Source organism: Fusarium mangiferae (assembly GCF_900044065.1).
Source record: "Fusarium mangiferae strain MRC7560 genome assembly, contig: FMAN_scaffold014, whole genome shotgun sequence".
Taxonomy (NCBI): domain Eukaryota; kingdom Fungi; phylum Ascomycota; class Sordariomycetes; order Hypocreales; family Nectriaceae; genus Fusarium; species Fusarium mangiferae.
In genome coordinates, this window is record NW_024573934.1 from 1,429,507 (window position 1) to 1,448,893 (window position 19,387).

The following is a 19,387-nucleotide window of genomic DNA, read 5'->3' on the forward strand; positions in this document are numbered from 1 at the left end:
AACGGTGAACGGTGAACGGTGAACGGTGTCACTGAGACACATTTCTGACTGCGCTGCCTTAGGTTATGTAACATAGTCTGCAACTGAAGGCCGACTGTCAATCCGTCCGACTGGATGGAGAGTGAATGCGATATACAGAGCCACCAGGCCTTGCTGTCAAAGCATATTTTGTTACCTCTATAGCCAGCCAATCAGTCAAGTTGGGTCAGAACACTTTTGTGCAGATGGATATCAGTGACCCAAGTCGTGGGCCATGGCGAGTTGGGAATGGACAACGTGAGAACAATAAGGTCTTGGACAGATAGCCAGTATTAGTCAAATAGAAGTTAGGTGACAAAGATCAATCAACTTGTTTAAGAAGGCTATCGTGGAAACACCGAAGAGCGAAGAGCGAAGAGACTGTTCAGCAACCAAAGGCAAGGATGTCAAAGGCAAACAGTCACAAGAGTCAGAAGGCGAAAGGATCTGGATGAATAAAAAGAAACTTTTCGAAGTCATATGAATTACGTTCTATCTGTTGAAAGCCAAAGAGCTTTCGGTATTAAGCTATTTACATGACAAAGGCAAGGGCCATAGGGAGTGCGAGGAGCATAGATCCAGCACTGACGAGAGAAGCTCCAGCAACAACGGGAACTTGGTCAGTTGGGGAGGGCTTGCCTCCGGGGATGGTTCCGTTTGAGGGAACGTTGTAGGTAGGCTGGGCACCAGGGCCAGTGTTACCAGGGGCTTGAGGGTTGGCAGGCTGCTCAGAGCCCTCAGTGGGTGAGGCACCAGAGTCGGTGGCAGTGGCCGGGACTCGGGTGAGGGTGGTGAACGCACCGGGTTGCTGGGTACCAGTCTGCTGAGGAGCCTGGCCAGTGTGTCCCTGGATGATGGTGACAGTGGGGGCAGCAGGGACGTGGACAGTGGTAGGAGCAACGAAGGTGCTGGTGACGAACTTGGTGCAAGGAACGATGGTGGTGACGTCCTGGGTGATGGTGACAAGGTCGATGGTGGTCTTGGCAGCATCAGGAGGAGAGGTAGGAGCGGGAGCAGAGCCGTTGTTACCGTTGTCAGAACCCTCACCAGGCTTGGAGTCTCCGCCTTGGTTGGAACCGTTGCCGCCCTCGACGGGAGTCTCAGGGACAGCAGTTGCAGTGGCGGGGCAGACGGTGGTGCGCTCGATGACAGTCTGGGTGACGATCTTCTGAGTGTAAGAAGCAGGGCAATTGATGACGGAGGCAGCACAAGATGTGATGGTGTAGACGTGAGTCTCGCGGATGGTGCTAGTGATCATGCCAGAAGCATCGGGAGCGGCAGTGACAGCAGGGGCAGAGGTCTCCTCAGCATCAGATCCAGAGCCAGTGGTGACAGCAGGCTTGTCGGAGTCGGCAGATCCAGTGCTGGCAGGGAGGCTGCCAGACTCAGCGGGAACGTTACCAGCAGAAGTAGCATCAGTGTTGCCACCAGTGGGAGCAGAGGGAAGGTTGTAGTCAGAACCACCAGTAGCAGAAGGGGAGTTGCCAAGAACGACGGTAGTGTAGCCCTCGGAACCGGAAACGACAGTGGTGAAACCCTCAGAGCCAGAGACGACAGTGGTGAAGCCAGCAGATCCGGAGACAACGGTAGTAAAGTCGCCCTCAGAGCCGGAGAGAACAGTGGTGTAACCCTCTGAGCCAGACACAACGGTAGTGAAACCAGTAGAGCCAGAGATGTAAGTAGTGAAGCCCTCGGAACCAGAGACAGTGACAGTGGCACCAGCGGTGTGAGTACCGAAGATGGCAGTGACATCGCCGCCAGCAGGGATGGTGTGAGTGGGAACACCCTCAGGGCCAGTGGGGATGGCACCAGAGACAGTGAGATCGCCAGAAGCAGAGCCAGCAGGAACCTCAACGGAATCAGTAGCAACAGGGAGTTCGACAGAACCAGTCACATCACCAGAGGCAGTAACAGCGGGAGCCTCATATGAGGCAGAGTCGGAGGGGATCTCAGCACCGGTGGTAGCGACGGGGAGAGAGTCAGAGCCAGTGAGGTCACCGGAAGCACCAGGGATATCGACAGAGGCAGAAACGTCAGGGACACCGATAGAGCCAGAGAACTCAACAGAGTGGGTAACGCCAGCGGGAATGGTGATGTCGGCAGAAGCGCCACCAGTAGCAGTGATAGCGCCGGAAGCAGAGATGGTAGGACCGCCAATGAAGCCACCCTTCTTGAAGTGGCCGATGAAGCTGCCGCAAGTACCGCGGGTCTCCTGGGAGAAGGTGGACTTGATACCCTTGGCGAGGCCGACGGAAAGGTTGGGGATGAGACCGAAGAGACCGCCGCTGAAGTCGAACTTCTTGTCGATAGCGAGACCAAGGTTGCAGCCAAACTCACCAGTGACATCAATACCAGCGCTGGCACCGGCACCGCCTCCAATGGTGGCAGTGTAGTCGAAGAGAGAGAACCAGACACCAGCACCGAAGCCGACATCAGCACCAGCCTTGCCGCCGAGACCGAGAACGGGGATCTCGAGACCGCCGCCAATGCTGAGCTCAGAACGAAGACGGAGACCAAGCTGAAGATCGATACCAGCACCAAGCTCGACATCGGCACCAACGCCAACGGGAAGAGCCTTGGTAACGAGACCCTCAAGAGAAGCGTGGATAACCTCCTTGGTGAGCAGGGAGATATCGACGTAGGCAGACTCGGGGAACTTGACGTAGACACCAGCAGAAAGATCGATAGCCTTTCCACAGCCGACAACAAGATCGATAGCGATGGCAGCCTCAATGGCAGCCTTCAGCTCAGCGTCAAGACCGGGGATAGCAATACCAAGCTTGGGGGCAGTGAAGAGTTCGACAGACTGGTGGACGGCAGCGGAAGCAGAGAGATCGATCTCGATGTAGGCAGAGATGCCACCGAGACCAACACGAACGTTAGGAGTAGTGAGGAAGTCAGCACCACAAGCGAAGCCAATGTCGCCAGTGATCTGGCAGCTGGGGAGGTTCAGGCCCAGGTTGACAGCGGGGGTAGTCGAAGTCTCGGGAGCACAGATGCCCTGGAAGAGGATGTGATCCTTCCAGGCGTTGCCGATGCTGCAGGAGGTACCAGTGTGCCAGTCAGTACCACCGCCGGCGTTCCACTCGATGCCACCACCGAGAAGACCGCCGAGACCGATGCCAGCACCAATGCCAGCGCCAGCTCCGATCTTACCTCCAACACCGCCTCCAATCTTACCGCCAGCGCCACCCTTGATATCGCCCTCAAGGTGACCACCGGCACCAGCTCCAGCACCAGCACCTCCTCCGATCTTACCGCCAACCTCACCACCGATTTCACCGCCAACCTTGCCGTCAGCACCAGCGCCAATCTTTCCACCGGCTCCAGCACCAGCACCGCCTTCAGCACCACCTCCTAGGTGACCTTCAACGCCGCCGCCAATGCTGCCACCGATCTTGCCGCCAGCACTTCCGCCAGCACCAGCACCAGCTCCTGCACCGGCACCAGCGCCAGCACCTCCACCAATCTTGCCGCCGATTTCACCACCGACCTTGCCACCGGCACCAGCTCCAGCTCCAGCTCCGGCCTCGCCTCCAGCTTCACCTCCAATGTGACCGGAAGCTCCACCGCTAAGGCTACCGCCGAGGTGACCACCAGCACCGGCTCCTGCACCTGCACCTGCACCTGCACTTCCACCGGCTCCGACTCCGAGATGGGCATCAGCACCACCTGAGATCTCGCCGCCAGCAGAGCCTGATGCTCCGCCACCGAGGAAAGTAGGAGTTGCTTCGCCCAGCGAAGCAAGAGCTCCCAAGGCAGGGATGAGTCCAGCAGAGAAACGCATGGCGTTAAACGAGTGTTGGAATGATGATAATAAAAAATAAAGATTTGTAGTAGTAGTTGTAGTTGTTTGAGCTTGTGAAGCGAGAGTGGTTGATAATAGTAGCGAGTGACTAAGAGAAACTCAGAAACGAAAGTAATAAGGAAATAAAAAAGAAAAGAGAGATAATAGGAAAAAAGCAGATAGAACGACTGTTGATGCTGGAAAAGAAACAAGACATTGAAGCCGGCGATGAGCTTCCTTTTAAGCTGAGTTGAGCTCTCGCGACGAGAGTCATGAGTGACAGGAACTTGAGCACTGATGCTGGCCAGCACGACAGAACTCGCTCGGTCAACTCGGGTCCAGGGGTTTGAGCCATGACCTAGTGTCAATCCGATCGCCGCTCAGACGTTTCATGAGGTTCTACCGTAGGTTGGTGGTGACGGTGAAGGGCTTTGACGTTTGTTTGTTTCTTCCAAATTTAGCCGGCAGGGGTTCGAGTCAGTTGAGATGGATGTGAGCAAAGACACTACTGCAGTGTTGAAATTGTATGCATGATAACGAGATTGCATATCACATGTCGTTTGTCTGGTCTCAGTGAACATTAGGCTGACAGATCGGCTAGATGTTTGCCGTGTTCTTCGGCTATTGCTCGTCTCGATCTGTTATGAACATCATTGACCAGCATCGTCAGCTAACGGATAAGGCAAAAAACGGCCGAGAATCACGACCAGGATACAGGGTCGTCTACCGTAGTGGGAAAGGCGCTGTGCCAAAGCGTAGAGTCAAGGCGCAAATCCGCGATTCTCTGGGAATAGTTAGTTTCAGTTTTTGTTCCAGAAAGATTCGTTTCAGGTGATTTCTTCTGTCAATAGTGAGTTCACCTGGTCGAGGACCCCATCCGCAATCTTAAATGCATTTAGCTGAGAACGCCACCACCTGAACAAAAGACCAATGCCGGATCGACGAAAAGTGGACTCTCCCCGGTCGATCCGTCTCGCTTTGATTGCTGCCTCGGCAACATTTCCCACAAGAGGTTGAAACAGAAATCAGTGGGTAGCTTCTAGTGCGCAATGGGCATCAAACGGCCCGCAGCCACAGAACAGCTCTGGAGCTGTCAGGCAGAGCTGCTGAGCGATCACATCATGGCAGGGATGGCATTTGCGTTTTCACCTGAGATGGTAAAACAAACTATGGATGATGGTGACGAGAATAGAAAGTTTGGCGAAAGGGATGCCCGATTGGTCTCGTTGGTTTCTCAATCGAGAAGAGGATCAAGGATGCCACTCTGTCAAGATCCAATGCTACCCTACAGTCATGCATTTCTGCTCAATTGTTGATGGCAATGGCATTGCAACGGAAGAAGAACGGCATTGTATGTTATGCTATGTTTCTAATGTTATATGTCACTGAGGTTCAGATGAAAAGTATACTCTATTATTCCATCTCTAATTCTATTGCGTAGCTGATTCATTGTAGGGCTAATAATGCCTACGTTGGTAGTTGGGTGCATCCCCAAAAGCCATGACAATGGGACCATGATCCGCCATTGCCGACAAGCGAAGACAGCGATTCATTCATGATCTGATATCAAATTTCCAGTGGGCACGGCACGAAGCTCACCCTTGAAGCGAGCTCATCATTTAACGTATCCGTATACGACCCTATGACATTCAGCCTTAGAGGGTGACTCTTCGCAACTGGGTACCTGAAAAGGGATGGAGGATTCTTAGAGACGATCGGAGAATTTCTCACGGCTGTGGCGGGGGTTTCGTTTCGGATTTCGGTCAGCTCTGCCCCTGAGCTGAACATGTCTTATCTTATCTCAATTGCCAAGGCCGAGGAAAAGGAACAGGAAAATGTTTGATGCAGAGCTCGAGCCCATGACCTTGGCGTTGTCTACTGGGGCCACGAAAAAGTCAATACGTGAGGCTAGGAAGATGGCTTCAGTTATCTACAGACTGCTTTGAGCTTCACGTTCCTTCGATGGCTGCTGCAGAGAGGATCTGACAGCCATCAATCAACCTTCATCGCAACATGATAAACTTTTAAAATAACTTGTGCATAGACACACTTATCGACGGCATCAATGCGCAATGCGAAATGCAAATGCCGATCTTGTACAAGGTACGATGCGGCTGTGCAAATGTTTAGAGTGTTTGAGGTTGATCAAGTTCCCTACACCAATGAGCCAAAAATATCACTTAGACAGCGACAATTGCTTTCTTTTTTCTCCATTTATACATTCATGTCAGATGATGTTTCTATGCCGGTCATGCGTTTGCTCACAAACCTTGCAGAGATGCTTCCTACCTGATGGCAATGTTGCTGTGAAGTGAGATAAGACAAGGCCATGGCGGAATAAACGCCGCTTCATGGATGGCCACACTAATTACGGATGAATTTACTCCGTTGGTTTGGACGTTAGCGATGTCTGCGGTCGGTGCTGTCCGTGATAGCGGCAACCTCCGACGCCGATTGATTCACTTGTCCATCCGATAACCGGACGGGCAAAAGTGGCTGACCAACGATAAGTGCCCGCCAATTAACCGAGACACCATTGAGTGATTAAGCCACCAGTGATTCACCATTATTTTGTCGCCAGCACTACTTGACCTTCTGAGACTGGTCCGATCTGTCAGCCGTATTCCCGCAGATCGGTTGTCGACCTGCCCGCCATCCGACCATCGATTAAGCAATCGTCCAGCCATCTCTGTAGTCTGCACAATGAATGAATTGAGTTTGGATGCTCGGTAGCCTTTATAGGCAAGTACAAAAAAAAGAAGGCCAATTCCGCATTCCCAATTGAATACCGTTGACCGTTGGCGGATAAATCGGCATTGACCTACCAGGGTCAATCAATCTCTCCCCTCAATCTCGATCAACTCCCATCAACAATACAACACGACTCGCCCTCTCAATTCGAATGGTAAAACCTCACAAGATTATAGGAAGTGCAAAATGTTCATGCTACAAAGCCTTTCCAACGGCATTGGCCGACATCTGCAACATCTCCCTTCCCTAAAGGTCCCTTTGTCGCCGATCAACACCCAGCAATGGGCCACCTCGTTTCCTCATTGGCTGCGACAAAAGGTCCTGGTAATAATCTGGCATACAATGCACGTGGGGTTCTTTGACGATACAGATCGCTGCTTATCAGCGTTACCACCTTGTCTGCTCCGTACACAACTGCTTCATCTGTCGACTTTGTCCGACACTAGAGAGGATAAACATTTCACTTGCCTCCCACGTGTATTTCGTAGTCGAATATAAGTATCGCTTGTACTTCTCGTAAACACTATTCGCTTTTGTCGGTCAATCTTAATTATAAGCTTCAAAATGACGTTCATCAAGGCTCTCATTCCTCTTGCGCTTTACCTTGCTGGAGCGCAGGCTAAGTCTTGCTCTGCTGGTGGTAAGCCCACCGCTGAGTTTTGCTCAAAGGACCTTCCTCTGTCATGTCACAACACTACCGCCGTTCAAGACACTTGCTGCTTCATTCCCGCTGGCCAGCTTCTTCAGACTCAATTCTGGGATAGTGACCCTGTAGCTGGGCCTCACGGTAGGAAAAGTCTGCACGAAACACAGTCCCTTAAACTAACCCCTTCTAGACTCATGGACTATTCACGGTCTCTGGCCCGACTACTGCGACGGCACATATCCCCAGTTCTGTGACAAGTCCCGCGAGTACACCAACATCAAGGACCTCGTAACCAAGTTCCTCGGCAAAAAGACCGTGTCCTACATGGATAAGTACTGGGTCAGCCAAGACGGCAATGACGAATCTCTCTGGGAGCACGAGTTCAGCAAGCACGGCACATGCATCAGCACCCTCGAGCCAAGCTGCTACACCAACTATGAGACCGGCGCCGAAGCCGCCGATTACGTCAAGAAGACCATCTCCCTGTTCAAGACTCTTCCTACGTACAAGTGGCTCGCTGAGGCTGGTATCAAGCCTTCCACGACAAAGACTTACACTGCCGATGAGATTGTGGATGCTTTGGCGGAACACCATGGCGCTCGTGTCACCATCGGATGCTCTAATGGCTCATTGAGCGAGGTTTGGTACCATTTCAATGTTAAGGGCTCGCTGCAGGATGGCCAGTTTGTGTCTACTGAGCCTGATGGAAGCAAGAGCTCTTGCCCAGACGCCGGTATCAAGTATGCCCCTAAGAAGTAAGCAATAAGCATATCTATGGGGCCTCTAAAATGAATTGATTATGTATTCTGGATAGGCTACAATGGCAATGTAAATAAATCTATATTATTATTAGGGCCGTGTGACCGTTGACTCATCCTATCTAAACGTTGCCTCGTAATACTTTCGTATCTTGTCACATTCCTCCATCAACTCTCGGCCACAATTAGCTTTGATGGCCTCCTCCCATATGGCCTTTTCAAGGTCGTATCCAGCGACATCTTTGATCTTGTCCACATCGTCTCCCCAGAGTCGCGATAGAGTTCCGTCAGGACGCTCAGGTACTAGATCTTCCAGTGTCTGACTTGGGTGCCTAATATCGAATTTGACTCTGTTGAGATGAGCAAACATTGTACTCGTAATGTTGACTTCCTCCTCGGCTATCCTCAGCTTTCCTTTCCTTGTTGATACTGTTGTTTGGTTTCGCCCTTTCTGTGTTTGTAGCTTCCAGTCTTGCTCAGGATCAGCCTGCCAGATCCCGCTTCCCCAGTTGATTTCGTTAGCGGTGATCATCGTAGCTGGCTTTGTGACCTGCCAGTAAGGGTTGCCTAGGACCAGCGCGCTCTGCATGAAAGTCTCCTTGTCGCCTGATCCCCAAGCACCCTGCGAATGAAGTTGATAGTAGAACTGTGGCCCGTAAAAGTTGTAGTATGCTGCGAGCAGGAGACTGTCCGCGTGTCTTGCTTTGTTGTACAGCATAACTCCTGACTCTGAACTTCTGGAGTCGATAGTAACATTGGGCGCCTTGGATCCGGCGATCTGGTAGAAGAGAGGCGATATTGTTGGCAGCCAAAAGTCGGGCCAGGTCACAAGCCCATGACTCTTGTACGGTTCCACGGCGAGAAGGTGGTCTGGATTTCGAATAGGGAAGGCGTCGGAATCAAGGAACAAGATATCTTGGAAGCTGGAGAAGATAATCGACAACGGCTTGTACTGATACTTTTCAATCGTGGGTTGCTTAATGGATGTTGTATCAGGCAACTTCAAGAAATCGTCCATATTCAAGCATTGCACCTGCAGACTGGAAAGTGTATTGTTGCACTGTTCGTGCTCAGCTTCACTTGCCGAGTCGAGAAAAAGCTGGACGGGTAAACGCGACCCAACATGTCGTAGCATCCGTACGGCCGTCGCTGCTACTCCAACTGCTGAGCCTTTGGCAGTGATGACAATACCCTTGGTGTTGCGTTTGAACGGTACGTTCGGAGCCAAGTGTCGAAGGCTTTGCACAAACTTTGCATGATTCTCTTTCAATGATTCGACTTCCTCATCAGATACCTCCAACCAGTCCGTGTGTATCTGCGCCTTTGAGCCATGAGGATCAAACTTGTCGCGCGATAGAGAATTAGGGGGTTTGATCTTATCACCATGAGGTTCCGCTGCGTAGAATTCCGTGACAAGGTTCTCCCAGAATTTTGTCGTCTGCTCAGTCGGTCCAGTAAATTGAGGCGCGGCTGTAGAGATAGGGTTTGGATTTGGCGAGGTTAAAGAGTCGGATTGAGTTTGGTTAGTTTGTGTGAGGCTTGGTGACGAGACTCTCTTGTAGGCGACAGAAAGATCTGCCCAGAATTCCCAAAGTGTGAGGGCGCAGATGAAACAGATGAAAACGCCAAGAATTTTGACGAGACGATGGCGCGCGGTTACGACGCTGACCCATTTCCCGCTTTTGGAGGCGTCATCACGCCAAGACCGGAGCATCGCGATGATAGTTGAGGAATTGACTTTGGTTTTGGCTTTGGTGTTGATTGTTGTGATATCAATTGACTTCTGGCTGTATCAGTGGAAAAAGCGAGTGAATGCAGGCTCGAGACCAGCGCGATATCGTTGTTTGCTGTGAATTAACGAGTATCGTCAAAATTGGAGCGTGTCGAGTTTTCTGGGAGCGTTGAACAGTTGTCGTTGCGCATGGTCAATTCGTGTCAAAAACCCCCCTTTCCTTGCGTCGGATGATGTTTGAGAATGGTCCGGGAGTAGGTTCGTAAGTTTTGAGACGTCTTTTGAGGGTTTTGTCGCAAACTCTGTAGGAGATCAACCGGTCATAGAGCAACAGCTCAAGAGAATCATGTGATCTGAATCATGGTAGTTACATCAAACAAAAACAGGAGAGAAACAATGAAGAGAAGAATGCAGATGAGAGACGTGAAACACTGCTGACAGTCAGACCAGATCAAAATAAAATGAAAGGAGCTGTTGGCTGTGCAGAGATCATCAGCTTTCACGTGATTGTAGAGCATTACGCAATGCCGCCGCGTTTCCCGATACCGTGCCACAATCCGATGTCTCGCAATAACAGGCGATTGGGCTTATACACTTCTTAGTGTCACATTCTATTTATATGCATGTAGTATAATTGATTGTTGCTATAGATCTATTGTTCATAGTTAAAGCTGTATTATGTATATAGTTGACCGCCGCCTCCAAGGTTAAGCTTTAATTATCCTCTTGCTCTCTAATCGAGAGAGATCTCAGTCTGACGTCATGATGTAACCCGCTCGTAAACACAAAACCCCGCACTCAATTAACTTTTCAGACAATTGGGGTCGTCTCCTCATCGATATTGATCCCAAAACCCTGCGAAGCCATGGAGTAACTCTGATGAACAGCTTCACTGGCATAGACCCTCATCTCCTTCTCATAAGCAGCTGTGACACCCGCACTGTACCCGCCAGCTTCACGCAGCAATCGTCCAAGCAGCGCTGAATCACGAACAGCCGTGTTAGCACCAATCCCGCCCGCAGGTGTCATCGAGTGAGCTGCATCGCCAATGACCGTCACGCGAGGCTCATTCTTCCACTCAGGGACACCTGAAGGCGTCGAGCAGGTGATTTTCCAGAACGCAGCTTCACCCTCATCCATGTTGTCGATTAGAGACTTGAACTTTGGGTCCCAGTCTTTAGCAATTGACTTTGCGATGTCAGCGGCGACTTTTCCGACAATCGCGTAGTTGTCGTTCGGCGCGCGAATGACACCTGGAGCTCCGCCCATGGTCCAGCCAAAGCTCACATCTGGGTTGTTCATATCTCCCGAGCGAACATTTGTCATGAGAAAGGCGTGGCCGTCGGGCCGTGTATCGTCGCGGAGTCGGAAGACTCCCTCCCCGAGCTGCTTGAACGCTGTTGTTGGTGCTTGGCCGTGAATACCCCTCGCGCCAGTGTCGTAGACTCTCAACTTCCCGCCTGAGACTTGTCTCGCAACTTTTGAGTAGATGCCTTCACCGCCGACGAGCATAGATCCTTCGATGGACTTTGTTCCGTCGGAGAAGATGGCGCGAACACCATCGTCGGTTAATTCGTAGCCTGTAACATTCTTGGACCACTCAATATTGTCTTCGCAACCCTCTGCGAAAATTCTTCTCATGTCACCTCTAGCAATGCCAACGATCTTCCCGTCTCGCGATGAGAGCTTCTCCTCAACGACATGCTCAGTCTGTTGGCCAGTGACTGCATCGAATGCACGATATCCACCACCGCCCGTCTTGCCGCAGGCATCCCAAAAATGCTGCCATGTCTTCTTATGGAGAACAGATTCAATAGCGTCTAGACCCTCCACGGAAAGACGGAGCCTGTACCCTTGGGCGCGAAAGATGAAAGATTCATCGCGCTCAAAAATCTTGAAAGGGATCTTGGACTGCTTGAGAGATTGCGCCAGTAGCAATGAAGCGAGGCCGGAGCCTGAAATGAGGATGGGTTTCGTGACTGACATGTTGTGCTATTAATGAATTGATGTTCACAGTGGCCAGGCTACGATGGAATGCAAAGTCTAGATAAATACCTGCCAGCGTTCTTGGCTGGCGTCTGTGGCACATCTGGGGCTGACAAACTACCATTTACATCGTGGAGTCTACCGCGCGCTATGGTGCAATTCTGAGACCCGAGATAAGGTTGAAGGCCTCAACAAGACGGCAGCTGGACTTCGGAACATTCGCGGTGTCCGGAACTTCCGACTGTGGGCCTTGTGAAACCTTGGACATTTGTAAGCTGACAGATTCACTGTTGTTCCCGTAAATAATCATCAGTCAGCCTGAATCATCGGTCAATCTCTTATTGCAAAATACAATTTGTGCATCCATTCAATTGGTGATTTGTCTGAAATGCTATTGAAGGTGCTTATTGACTGCACTGTTTAGAAATGAGCTGTGCAACCTTGTTAGTCTGGTGAATCACCTCCACCATCTCGTTCCCGCCAAGCACCGGGCTGATAGAGCAGATCCTCAGAACAACTCTCCCTCGTAGCTTTGTAGTCAAAATTAATCCAACATTGTTTTTAACCAAATTCTTTGAGATCGCGGCGTTTAGTTCATCCAACTCCTCCTCAGTCTTTCCCGCAGGTGCATATCGGAATGTCACTATCGCCATACTCGCTCGACTTGTGAGTTGCCAATCTGACAACTTTAAAATCTCGGCCTCAGCAATTTCTGCCAGACGGAACCCGTGATCAATCATCTTCCCAAATCTGTCCACGCCGAGGACTCGTAGGGTGAACCATAATTTCAGCGCTCGTGAGGGACGTGTTAATTCCATGCCAAGGTTCCAAAAGTTGGGCATCTCTTCGTCATCGAGAGCATCGCGAAGATAGTCGCCGTTGTTATTGAATACTTTGGCCAAGTTGATCTTGTTTCTTACAAGGATGAGACTGCAGCTGTATGTTTGGAACAGCCATTTGTGTGCATCCCAGGAGATACTGTCTGCCAATCCAAGACCGTTGGTGACAGAGCTTCGAGTTGCAGCTAGGGAAGCTGACGCACCGTATGCACCATCAACATGCAGCCAGATCTCCTCCTCGTCGCGTACCTGGGCGAGCACCTCCAATGGATCGATGCTTCCAGTATTAGTTGTCCCGCATGTCGCCACTATTACAAAAGGCTTCAGACCAGCCTCGCGGTCCGCTTTGATGGCATCTTTCAAGGCACTTACGTCCATTTGAAAGCATTCATTAGTTGGAACAACTCGAATTTGACTCCTCCTGATACCAATGATGCGGAGGGCTTTCTTGACAGAATGGTGTGTCTGATCAGAGAGATATGCGACGCCCAAGTGTTCAGTATCGGGCTCCAATATACATTCCCTTGCAAGTACCATGCCGCTCATGTTTGCCATAGAGCCCCCTGAGACAAAGATACCTCCAGACGTATCTGGAAGTCCAACTTTGGCTGACAGCCATTGCAGCAGCGTTTGCTCAACAATAGCTACACCAGAGCCCTGCAGTCTCGATCCGGCGAAAGAGTTGAAAGCGCTAGACAGACAATCACCTATCCAAGAAAGTGGCGAGGTAGGTGCTGGAACAAAGCAGAAACACTTGGGATGGTTCATTCGCATTCGATAGTCAGAGATGGTGAACACATCCTCAATGGCTGCCTCCACGGAGTGAGCATCGCCAGGAGTGCTGATTGCTTTGAGTTGAGAGACCTCAGTTCCTCCGGCTACTCGTAAGAGAGGGTCTTCGCTGACCTTCTGGGTAGCCTGGAAGATCCGATCGAAGGCGGCTTGGAAGGTAGAGCTTAGGGAGTCTAGCTCTGTACCTTGGTCTGGGGGGCCAAAAGAGTTCATTGTAGTCTACAAAGTTCGTGTATAGTGGCAAGTAGTTTGAGTTTAGGGAATCGCGCCTTTATAGGTTCGATGCGGCTTGGAGCGGCTTGCGGGTATTACGTGAAGACACTGAAGGGCGCGAAATCTGACCGAGTCGAGATAGCTTCCCCGCCTTTTGTTGTTGGCGCCACAGCGAAGCATCGATTTCCAAGTCCTTCGATATACATCGTGCTTTGTTTCAGAAGACTCTCTTGTCCTATTGCGACCTGTCCTTTATGTACGGTGGTAAGTCGCAATGCCAATAGAGCACCATCTATTCCTGCCTGTCCAGTGTTGCGATGAATCTGACTGTCAAGCTCTCATGCCACTGGCGAGCCAATCATGCATACTGGATTTCGCCAACGCTACGCCAAGACACACATACTTCTCTCTCACCGGCTAGTGATCGGACTTCAAAAGTGCGCCCTACACAATGGAAAGACTATAGCCGAGGCGATTTGGATTGTAAGCTTCATCTACTAAGCACTAACATCAGACGAACCCTCTGCCGCTACTTTGATAACCATCTCGTTAAACAGATTCCACCACTCAATATCTGGAACGGAGCGAACTCGCGGGTCAGGCATCACCAGAATTATGTTTAGCTTCCCTGCAAATGTCCAAGCCCATGTTTGAGCTGAGTATGGATCAGTTAGTTTCGCTGTAGAACAAGAACGACGTGGAGGAAAGCAAGAATATTGCACTTACGCCCAAACAAGTTGCTAACCCGTGAATAAAACGAAAAGTCGTCAATATTCAGTGCAGGCCTGTCATTTGGATCTAGAGATCCGTATGACCCTGGGAGATGATGTCCATCCAAAAGACCTGCTGATGACAGAGGAGTAAACATGCCAGGCGGTCTATGGATATTGTTAGAAGAAGAAATGATTAGCTAGGAGCTTTATGGTGATATAATGCCAAGGAGGCTTACGAAGGCAGCAGACCGGCTTCCATCGCTTCCATGGCGTGCGCAACACCACCAAAGGCAGCTGGGCCCTGAGTCCAATCCACATGTTCACTCAGATTACTCTTGACCGCCTCATCAGTTGCTGGACCAACATTTTGCGCAACTTCCCAAACAATCTTTCTCCAATTATCGTCCCCGATAGGAGCATCCTGGCTCTTGAGATATGGACTCACGTCAAAGGGAGACACAAGGAAAGTAGTTGCCATGACGGGCCCGATATAGGCTGCTTCTTGACAGATCTCGCTCAATCTAGTTTTCGAGGAAGCTGAGCCATCCTGATTACCACCAAAAGATGTCTGCCGCAGCCTGTTGCTCACACAGATAGGTGCCGCCGTGGTTCGGGACACATCTTCCGGAGGAAAGGTTTTGAGGAGTGCAAGCGCCTGCAAGGCCGTCAATAGTGCCGTCACAGTAAAGCCGTGCTCCTTGCAGATCTTGAAGACTTTGTGCGTCATCTGTTGCGACAAAATCTTCCTTCTCACCGAATACTCGGTGTCAGGTCGGTCTTTGGCTGGTTCTTGCGAGATAGGGCAGAGAGTGATGTTGCCGAGGTTGGCGCCAAGAAGCTGCGCTGCCTTTGCTTGAGACTCGGCATCTAACGGAGCGTCTCCAATAGGATCACGAAGAAAGTCCAGATAGCACGGGTGCAGAGAAGAGTGGGAGGCATCTTTGTATGAGAGTGATAGCACTTGGGTGGTACTCAGGCCGTCTGCAAGCTTGCTAAGAAGGTTGTTGAGAATAGCCGCGCCACTCCAGAAATCGTTCAATGCATGATTGTAGCGGATTGCAAGAGCAAAAGTACCTGCCTCAGAGGACGAAGAAACAAGCGATATGTGTATCAAATGGTCTCCAAGCTCAAGGCTGATGCGTTTCTCTGGAGTCGAGTAGAAGTCGTCCGTGATTAACTTCAAGCCCTCTTGAGCTGGCTTTTCGGTATGCAGAACGGTAGTCCTCTGCTTAATTCTCTCAGATAAGTCATTGTCTGATGTGAGAGGACGGTAGACGAAGTCCCGAGACTTTGCGACCGCCGACTCTTCATGGCCACGCTCAATGACTGCGAGGAGGGAAGGCTTCTCAAGGCAAACGCGCGATACTGCTCTGCTGAACCAAGTCTCAACGGGGGCTTTACTGTTCAGATGAGACGCGTAAGACGGAGCAATTGTGAAGATGACAGCGTCCATCCATTCAGTCCAACCGTCGATCTCGAGCCACTGATCGAACATGCGCTCGGGGCCGATGAGCGGCCGGCTCCAGAGGCCGTCGCTTCGTTGCTTCCATGGAGATACTTTGGGCATTATGCTGTTTTCTTTGAAGGCGCAGAAATGAGCAATGTGATGTTGGAGTCAACATCATCACCCCGCTAATTGCTGTTCCTTTCGCTGCGCCATGATCGTCGCTTACGTTGTCGAATTAGTGCTGAGAGGAGACTAAATTCTCACGACGTGCCTCAGTACCCCGCTGGAGAGTATCGTGCTATTTGCTGTTCCGTAGCAGTATGGAATCCTGGCGTTTCGTTGAGCGTGCTTTCCATCCATCATGAGCCACGAGTCCAACCGCGTTGCCATATCCTCACCTTGTAGATATAGCCAGACTGCTTCAGTTGGGACACATGCTAAATAGAGGATGTCACTGAACATCAATGAGCACAACAATGGGCGATAGCGAAGAGACCAATATTTCGGGATGTTGTAGAGAACACAATGTTATCTCAGGTACGATGTTAGAGGCCATGAAATATCGCTAGCTTCTCTTTGTAGGGTCCATCTTCGTCGGAAATGCCCCGGTCTTGCTTTTTCCGCTGGTTCGGTTCGGTAGTCGGAATGCGGGCTTTTCCGTATGGACCGAACGAACCTCGAATCTATCCTCAATACTCATGATATTGTTTCGCGCTCTTTATTTCGTATCAATTTCTGTCAAAGTCCAATAGTTGAAAATCATTTGTGAGACGTTCCCGAGTTCACAGTCTCTCGTTGGACCCCATCAATCTTCCCCGCAGTCTCGTCGCATCAGAGCTGGCTTCACATCTGTGCGACCGCGACTGGGAGATTACCTTATTGAGACCAACGTCGGCTGTACCCACGGAAAAGCCTAGCTATCCTGCATCATCAGTGTCCCTCATTCATGCCGATCAAAGGGCGCGATTCCGAATACAACCTTTGAAGAGGCAGAACAAGGATTCAGAAATGTCGACAAAGCGGGGTACATCGACAATAAAGAGTCGAGATGACTCTGGACAACAAGAAACGAGAAAAACACAGCAATCTTGGTTCCTAAATACTACCACTATGGCAATTGGAGTACTTGCTATTGGTGTATTGGTTCCCTATAGCCTTGGCCTCTTCGGTGAGGCTCAGGCAAAGCCTACTGCCATCGACCCTGCCAAGCTACCAGCTACGGCCCAGATAATCGACCAGAAGAGCTTCAATGTTTTGGAGCATGTCCCTCCACCGAAAGAAGCCAATGCTACAACTGTGAGTTAGCATAAGAATGCCTGTGACCTGTGCTGACACGGTGACAGAGGTTCCTCTGGCCGGGAGTTACCTATGAATCCCTGACTGAACGACCATTTCATGTTTACGATGCGGAGTTTCTCGATATAATTGGGAGCAACCCAACCTTGACTCTTCTCGCCACTTCGGAAAAAGATCCCATTTTCCATGAAGCTGTTGTATGGTTCGTAAACCCAACGGCCTGGCATTTCTCGTTAATCACTAACACGGAATTGCATAGGAACCCTTCAACTGAAGAAGTTTTCTTTGTGCAGAATGCAGGCGATCCGGATGCTGGAACAGGACTTGCAAAGTCATCTGTCATCCAAAAGATTTCTTTGGCCGAAGCTGAAGCTCTGAAGAATGGGTCGCACACGGAGAGCCAAGTCAAGATTACGGTCGTGGATTCTGATCCGCAAGTCATCAACCCCAATGGTAAGTATATTTCTTAGATGTTGGATAGTTGCCGCATGCTCATAAATCGCAGGCGGAACAAACTACAAGGGACAGATCATCTTCGCAGGCGAAGGGCAAGGCGAGAAGATACCATCGGCTTTGTATTTGATGAACCCCGAAGCGCCATATAATACAACAAGTAAGCTCCCTCAAATCTTTGCGCCGCAAAAACTACTGACTGGGTCATTATAGCACTTGTGAACAATTTCTTCGGCAGGCAGTTCAACTCCCTCAATGATGTCTCCGTCAACCCGCGCAACGGCGATATCTACTTCACAGATACCATGTATGGCTACTGGCAGTACTTCCGCCCCGAGCCTGGACTGCAAAACCAAGTCTATCGCCTCGACCCAGATACTGGAGCGTTGACTGTTGTTGCGGATGGTTTCGTCGCTCCAAATGGTGAGGCAACGGGAATTCCCACAACATTTATGTGAGTTGGTTGCTGACGGTTAGCGAATCACAGGACTCACTTTCTCGCCTGATGGACTCCACGCTTATGTTACAGACACTGGCATAAGTAATGCACTATTCGGGCATAACTACACTCGTCCCGCCTCTATGTAAGTCTTGACTCTAGCAGTAAGGGCCAGACCTCTGATAGTGATGACAGCTACCGATTCGATGTACAGGAAGATGGTACATGGGACGGCCGTAAGACGTTTGCTTTCACAGCAGCTCGTCTACCGGATGGTAAGCATAATTGGACATTTCTTACTGCTAGCAGGCCGTGCTCTAAAAGACGACAAGTATGCTGATCTTTATGACCAGGAATTCATTGTGATTCCAAAGGCAACGTGTATGCGGGCTGCGGCGATGGCGTGCATGTCTGGAATCGCTCTGGAAAGCTTATTGGAAAGATTTACACAGGAGTCAATGCAGCCAACTTTCAGTTCGCTGGCAAAGGACGCATGGTTATCATGGGGAGGACAAAACTGTTCTATGCGACTCTGACTGCTTCTGGAGCACCATTGAGTTGAGCTATGGACATAATCCGATACCTCGGTACGGGGTTTTGACCTCAGAGCAAGGCGTCAATTCTAGATCTATGACTGGTGGTTGGCTGTTTTCCGAAGCTTGCAAACATAATATCGCATGCGCAAAATAACAGGTTTCTGCGTGTTGAAGGAGTTGCATAGACATGGAATAGTAACTGAATTACCGGAACAAGCTAGGATGCTGTCAACATCAAGCTTTAAGCTTAGTGATCGATCGCCATGGGTTACATTGTGATCAGGACACAGGCTAACAGGGCGGCACAGCACTCGGCCCCGAGCATCCATCCAGGTATCTGCCGATCCCTCACAAGGCTGTGCAGCTGATGCCGATCAATCAGGGGGTTGCTGACCGAGGCATCTCCGCCTGGTACGACAAAAGAATCCTACGATGATCGTGGCCTTGATTGTGACGTCGGACAGTAAATCTGATTGCCGTCGGTATATGTTTATGCATGAATGTCAGCATCCTTCGTGTTTAGTCCAAATTGGAACGGGATGAAAAGGTCCCTTGCAGAGTGACATTCAATGCCTTTGATCAGCGAGGGAGTGGAGCTGAAACAGAACACGACTTGCCTATTTCGCTTATGGAGTTCACTTCTGACGTCAGATCAGTTTGTAAGGCCAAAGTGTTCGTACAGCAGGCCACTAACACCAGGTAGGTAGGTAGCTATGCGCAACAAAGAAGACAGACCACCCTCATCAGCATGTAAATAACAAGTCACCACTGACATGAGTTTTATAAAAAAAAAGTATTGAGATCGCATTATTCTTGTGTTATCAAGACTTGCTATACAATAATATCGTCAATCATTGGCTCTCGCAAAGAATCGCGCTGTAGCAGAACTGCCTCCAATCCAACGTAGCCTCACAAACGTCCCATCGACCCACGTGCCTGTCGATCAGTCTTGGCTTAAACCCGCCTCAGCATAGAAAATCC

General features: G+C 50.3%; 7 protein-coding genes across 7 annotated transcripts; 2 read left to right on the forward strand and 5 right to left on the reverse strand.

Annotated features, from left to right (window-relative positions):
• Positions 1-550: 550 nt before the first annotated feature.
• Positions 551-3,805, reverse strand: FMAN_14694 (uncharacterized protein; the record flags this gene model as incomplete). The annotated part of the gene is made up of 1 exon (XM_041823017.1): positions 551-3,805. One exon carries the CDS (start codon positions 3,803-3,805, stop codon positions 551-553), a length of 3,255 nt encoding a protein of 1,084 aa, XP_041688640.1.
• A 3,315-nt stretch (positions 3,806-7,120) lies between these two features.
• On the forward strand, positions 7,121-7,961 carry FMAN_14693 (related to ribonucleases; the record flags this gene model as incomplete). Its single annotated transcript, XM_041823018.1, has 2 exons — positions 7,121-7,343; positions 7,393-7,961. The coding sequence occupies 2 exons, from the start codon at positions 7,121-7,123 to the stop codon at positions 7,959-7,961; spliced, it is 792 nt and encodes a 263-aa protein (XP_041688641.1).
• Positions 7,962-8,078: 117 nt separating this feature from the next.
• On the reverse strand, positions 8,079-9,674 carry FMAN_14692 (putative MNN2-type II membrane protein; the record flags this gene model as incomplete). The annotated part of the gene is made up of 1 exon (XM_041823019.1): positions 8,079-9,674. The coding sequence occupies one exon, from the start codon at positions 9,672-9,674 to the stop codon at positions 8,079-8,081; it is 1,596 nt and encodes a 531-aa protein (XP_041688642.1).
• Positions 9,675-10,502: 828 nt separating this feature from the next.
• On the reverse strand, positions 10,503-11,678 carry FMAN_14691 (uncharacterized protein; the record flags this gene model as incomplete). Its single annotated transcript, XM_041823020.1, has 1 exon — positions 10,503-11,678. The coding sequence occupies one exon, from the start codon at positions 11,676-11,678 to the stop codon at positions 10,503-10,505; it is 1,176 nt and encodes a 391-aa protein (XP_041688643.1).
• Positions 11,679-12,082: 404 nt separating this feature from the next.
• Positions 12,083-13,522, reverse strand: FMAN_14690 (uncharacterized protein; the record flags this gene model as incomplete). Its single annotated transcript, XM_041823021.1, has 1 exon — positions 12,083-13,522. The coding sequence occupies one exon, from the start codon at positions 13,520-13,522 to the stop codon at positions 12,083-12,085; it is 1,440 nt and encodes a 479-aa protein (XP_041688644.1).
• Positions 13,523-14,019: 497 nt separating this feature from the next.
• On the reverse strand, positions 14,020-15,802 carry FMAN_14689 (uncharacterized protein; the record flags this gene model as incomplete). Its single annotated transcript, XM_041823023.1, has 3 exons — positions 14,020-14,177; positions 14,249-14,400; positions 14,472-15,802. The coding sequence occupies 3 exons, from the start codon at positions 15,800-15,802 to the stop codon at positions 14,020-14,022; spliced, it is 1,641 nt and encodes a 546-aa protein (XP_041688645.1).
• Positions 15,803-16,792: 990 nt separating this feature from the next.
• On the forward strand, positions 16,793-18,432 carry FMAN_14688 (putative lactonohydrolase; the record flags this gene model as incomplete). Its single annotated transcript, XM_041823024.1, has 8 exons — positions 16,793-16,978; positions 17,026-17,180; positions 17,238-17,431; positions 17,484-17,591; positions 17,645-17,854; positions 17,919-18,015; positions 18,066-18,145; positions 18,224-18,432. The coding sequence occupies 8 exons, from the start codon at positions 16,793-16,795 to the stop codon at positions 18,430-18,432; spliced, it is 1,239 nt and encodes a 412-aa protein (XP_041688646.1).
• Between the last annotated feature and the right edge of the window lie 955 nt (positions 18,433-19,387).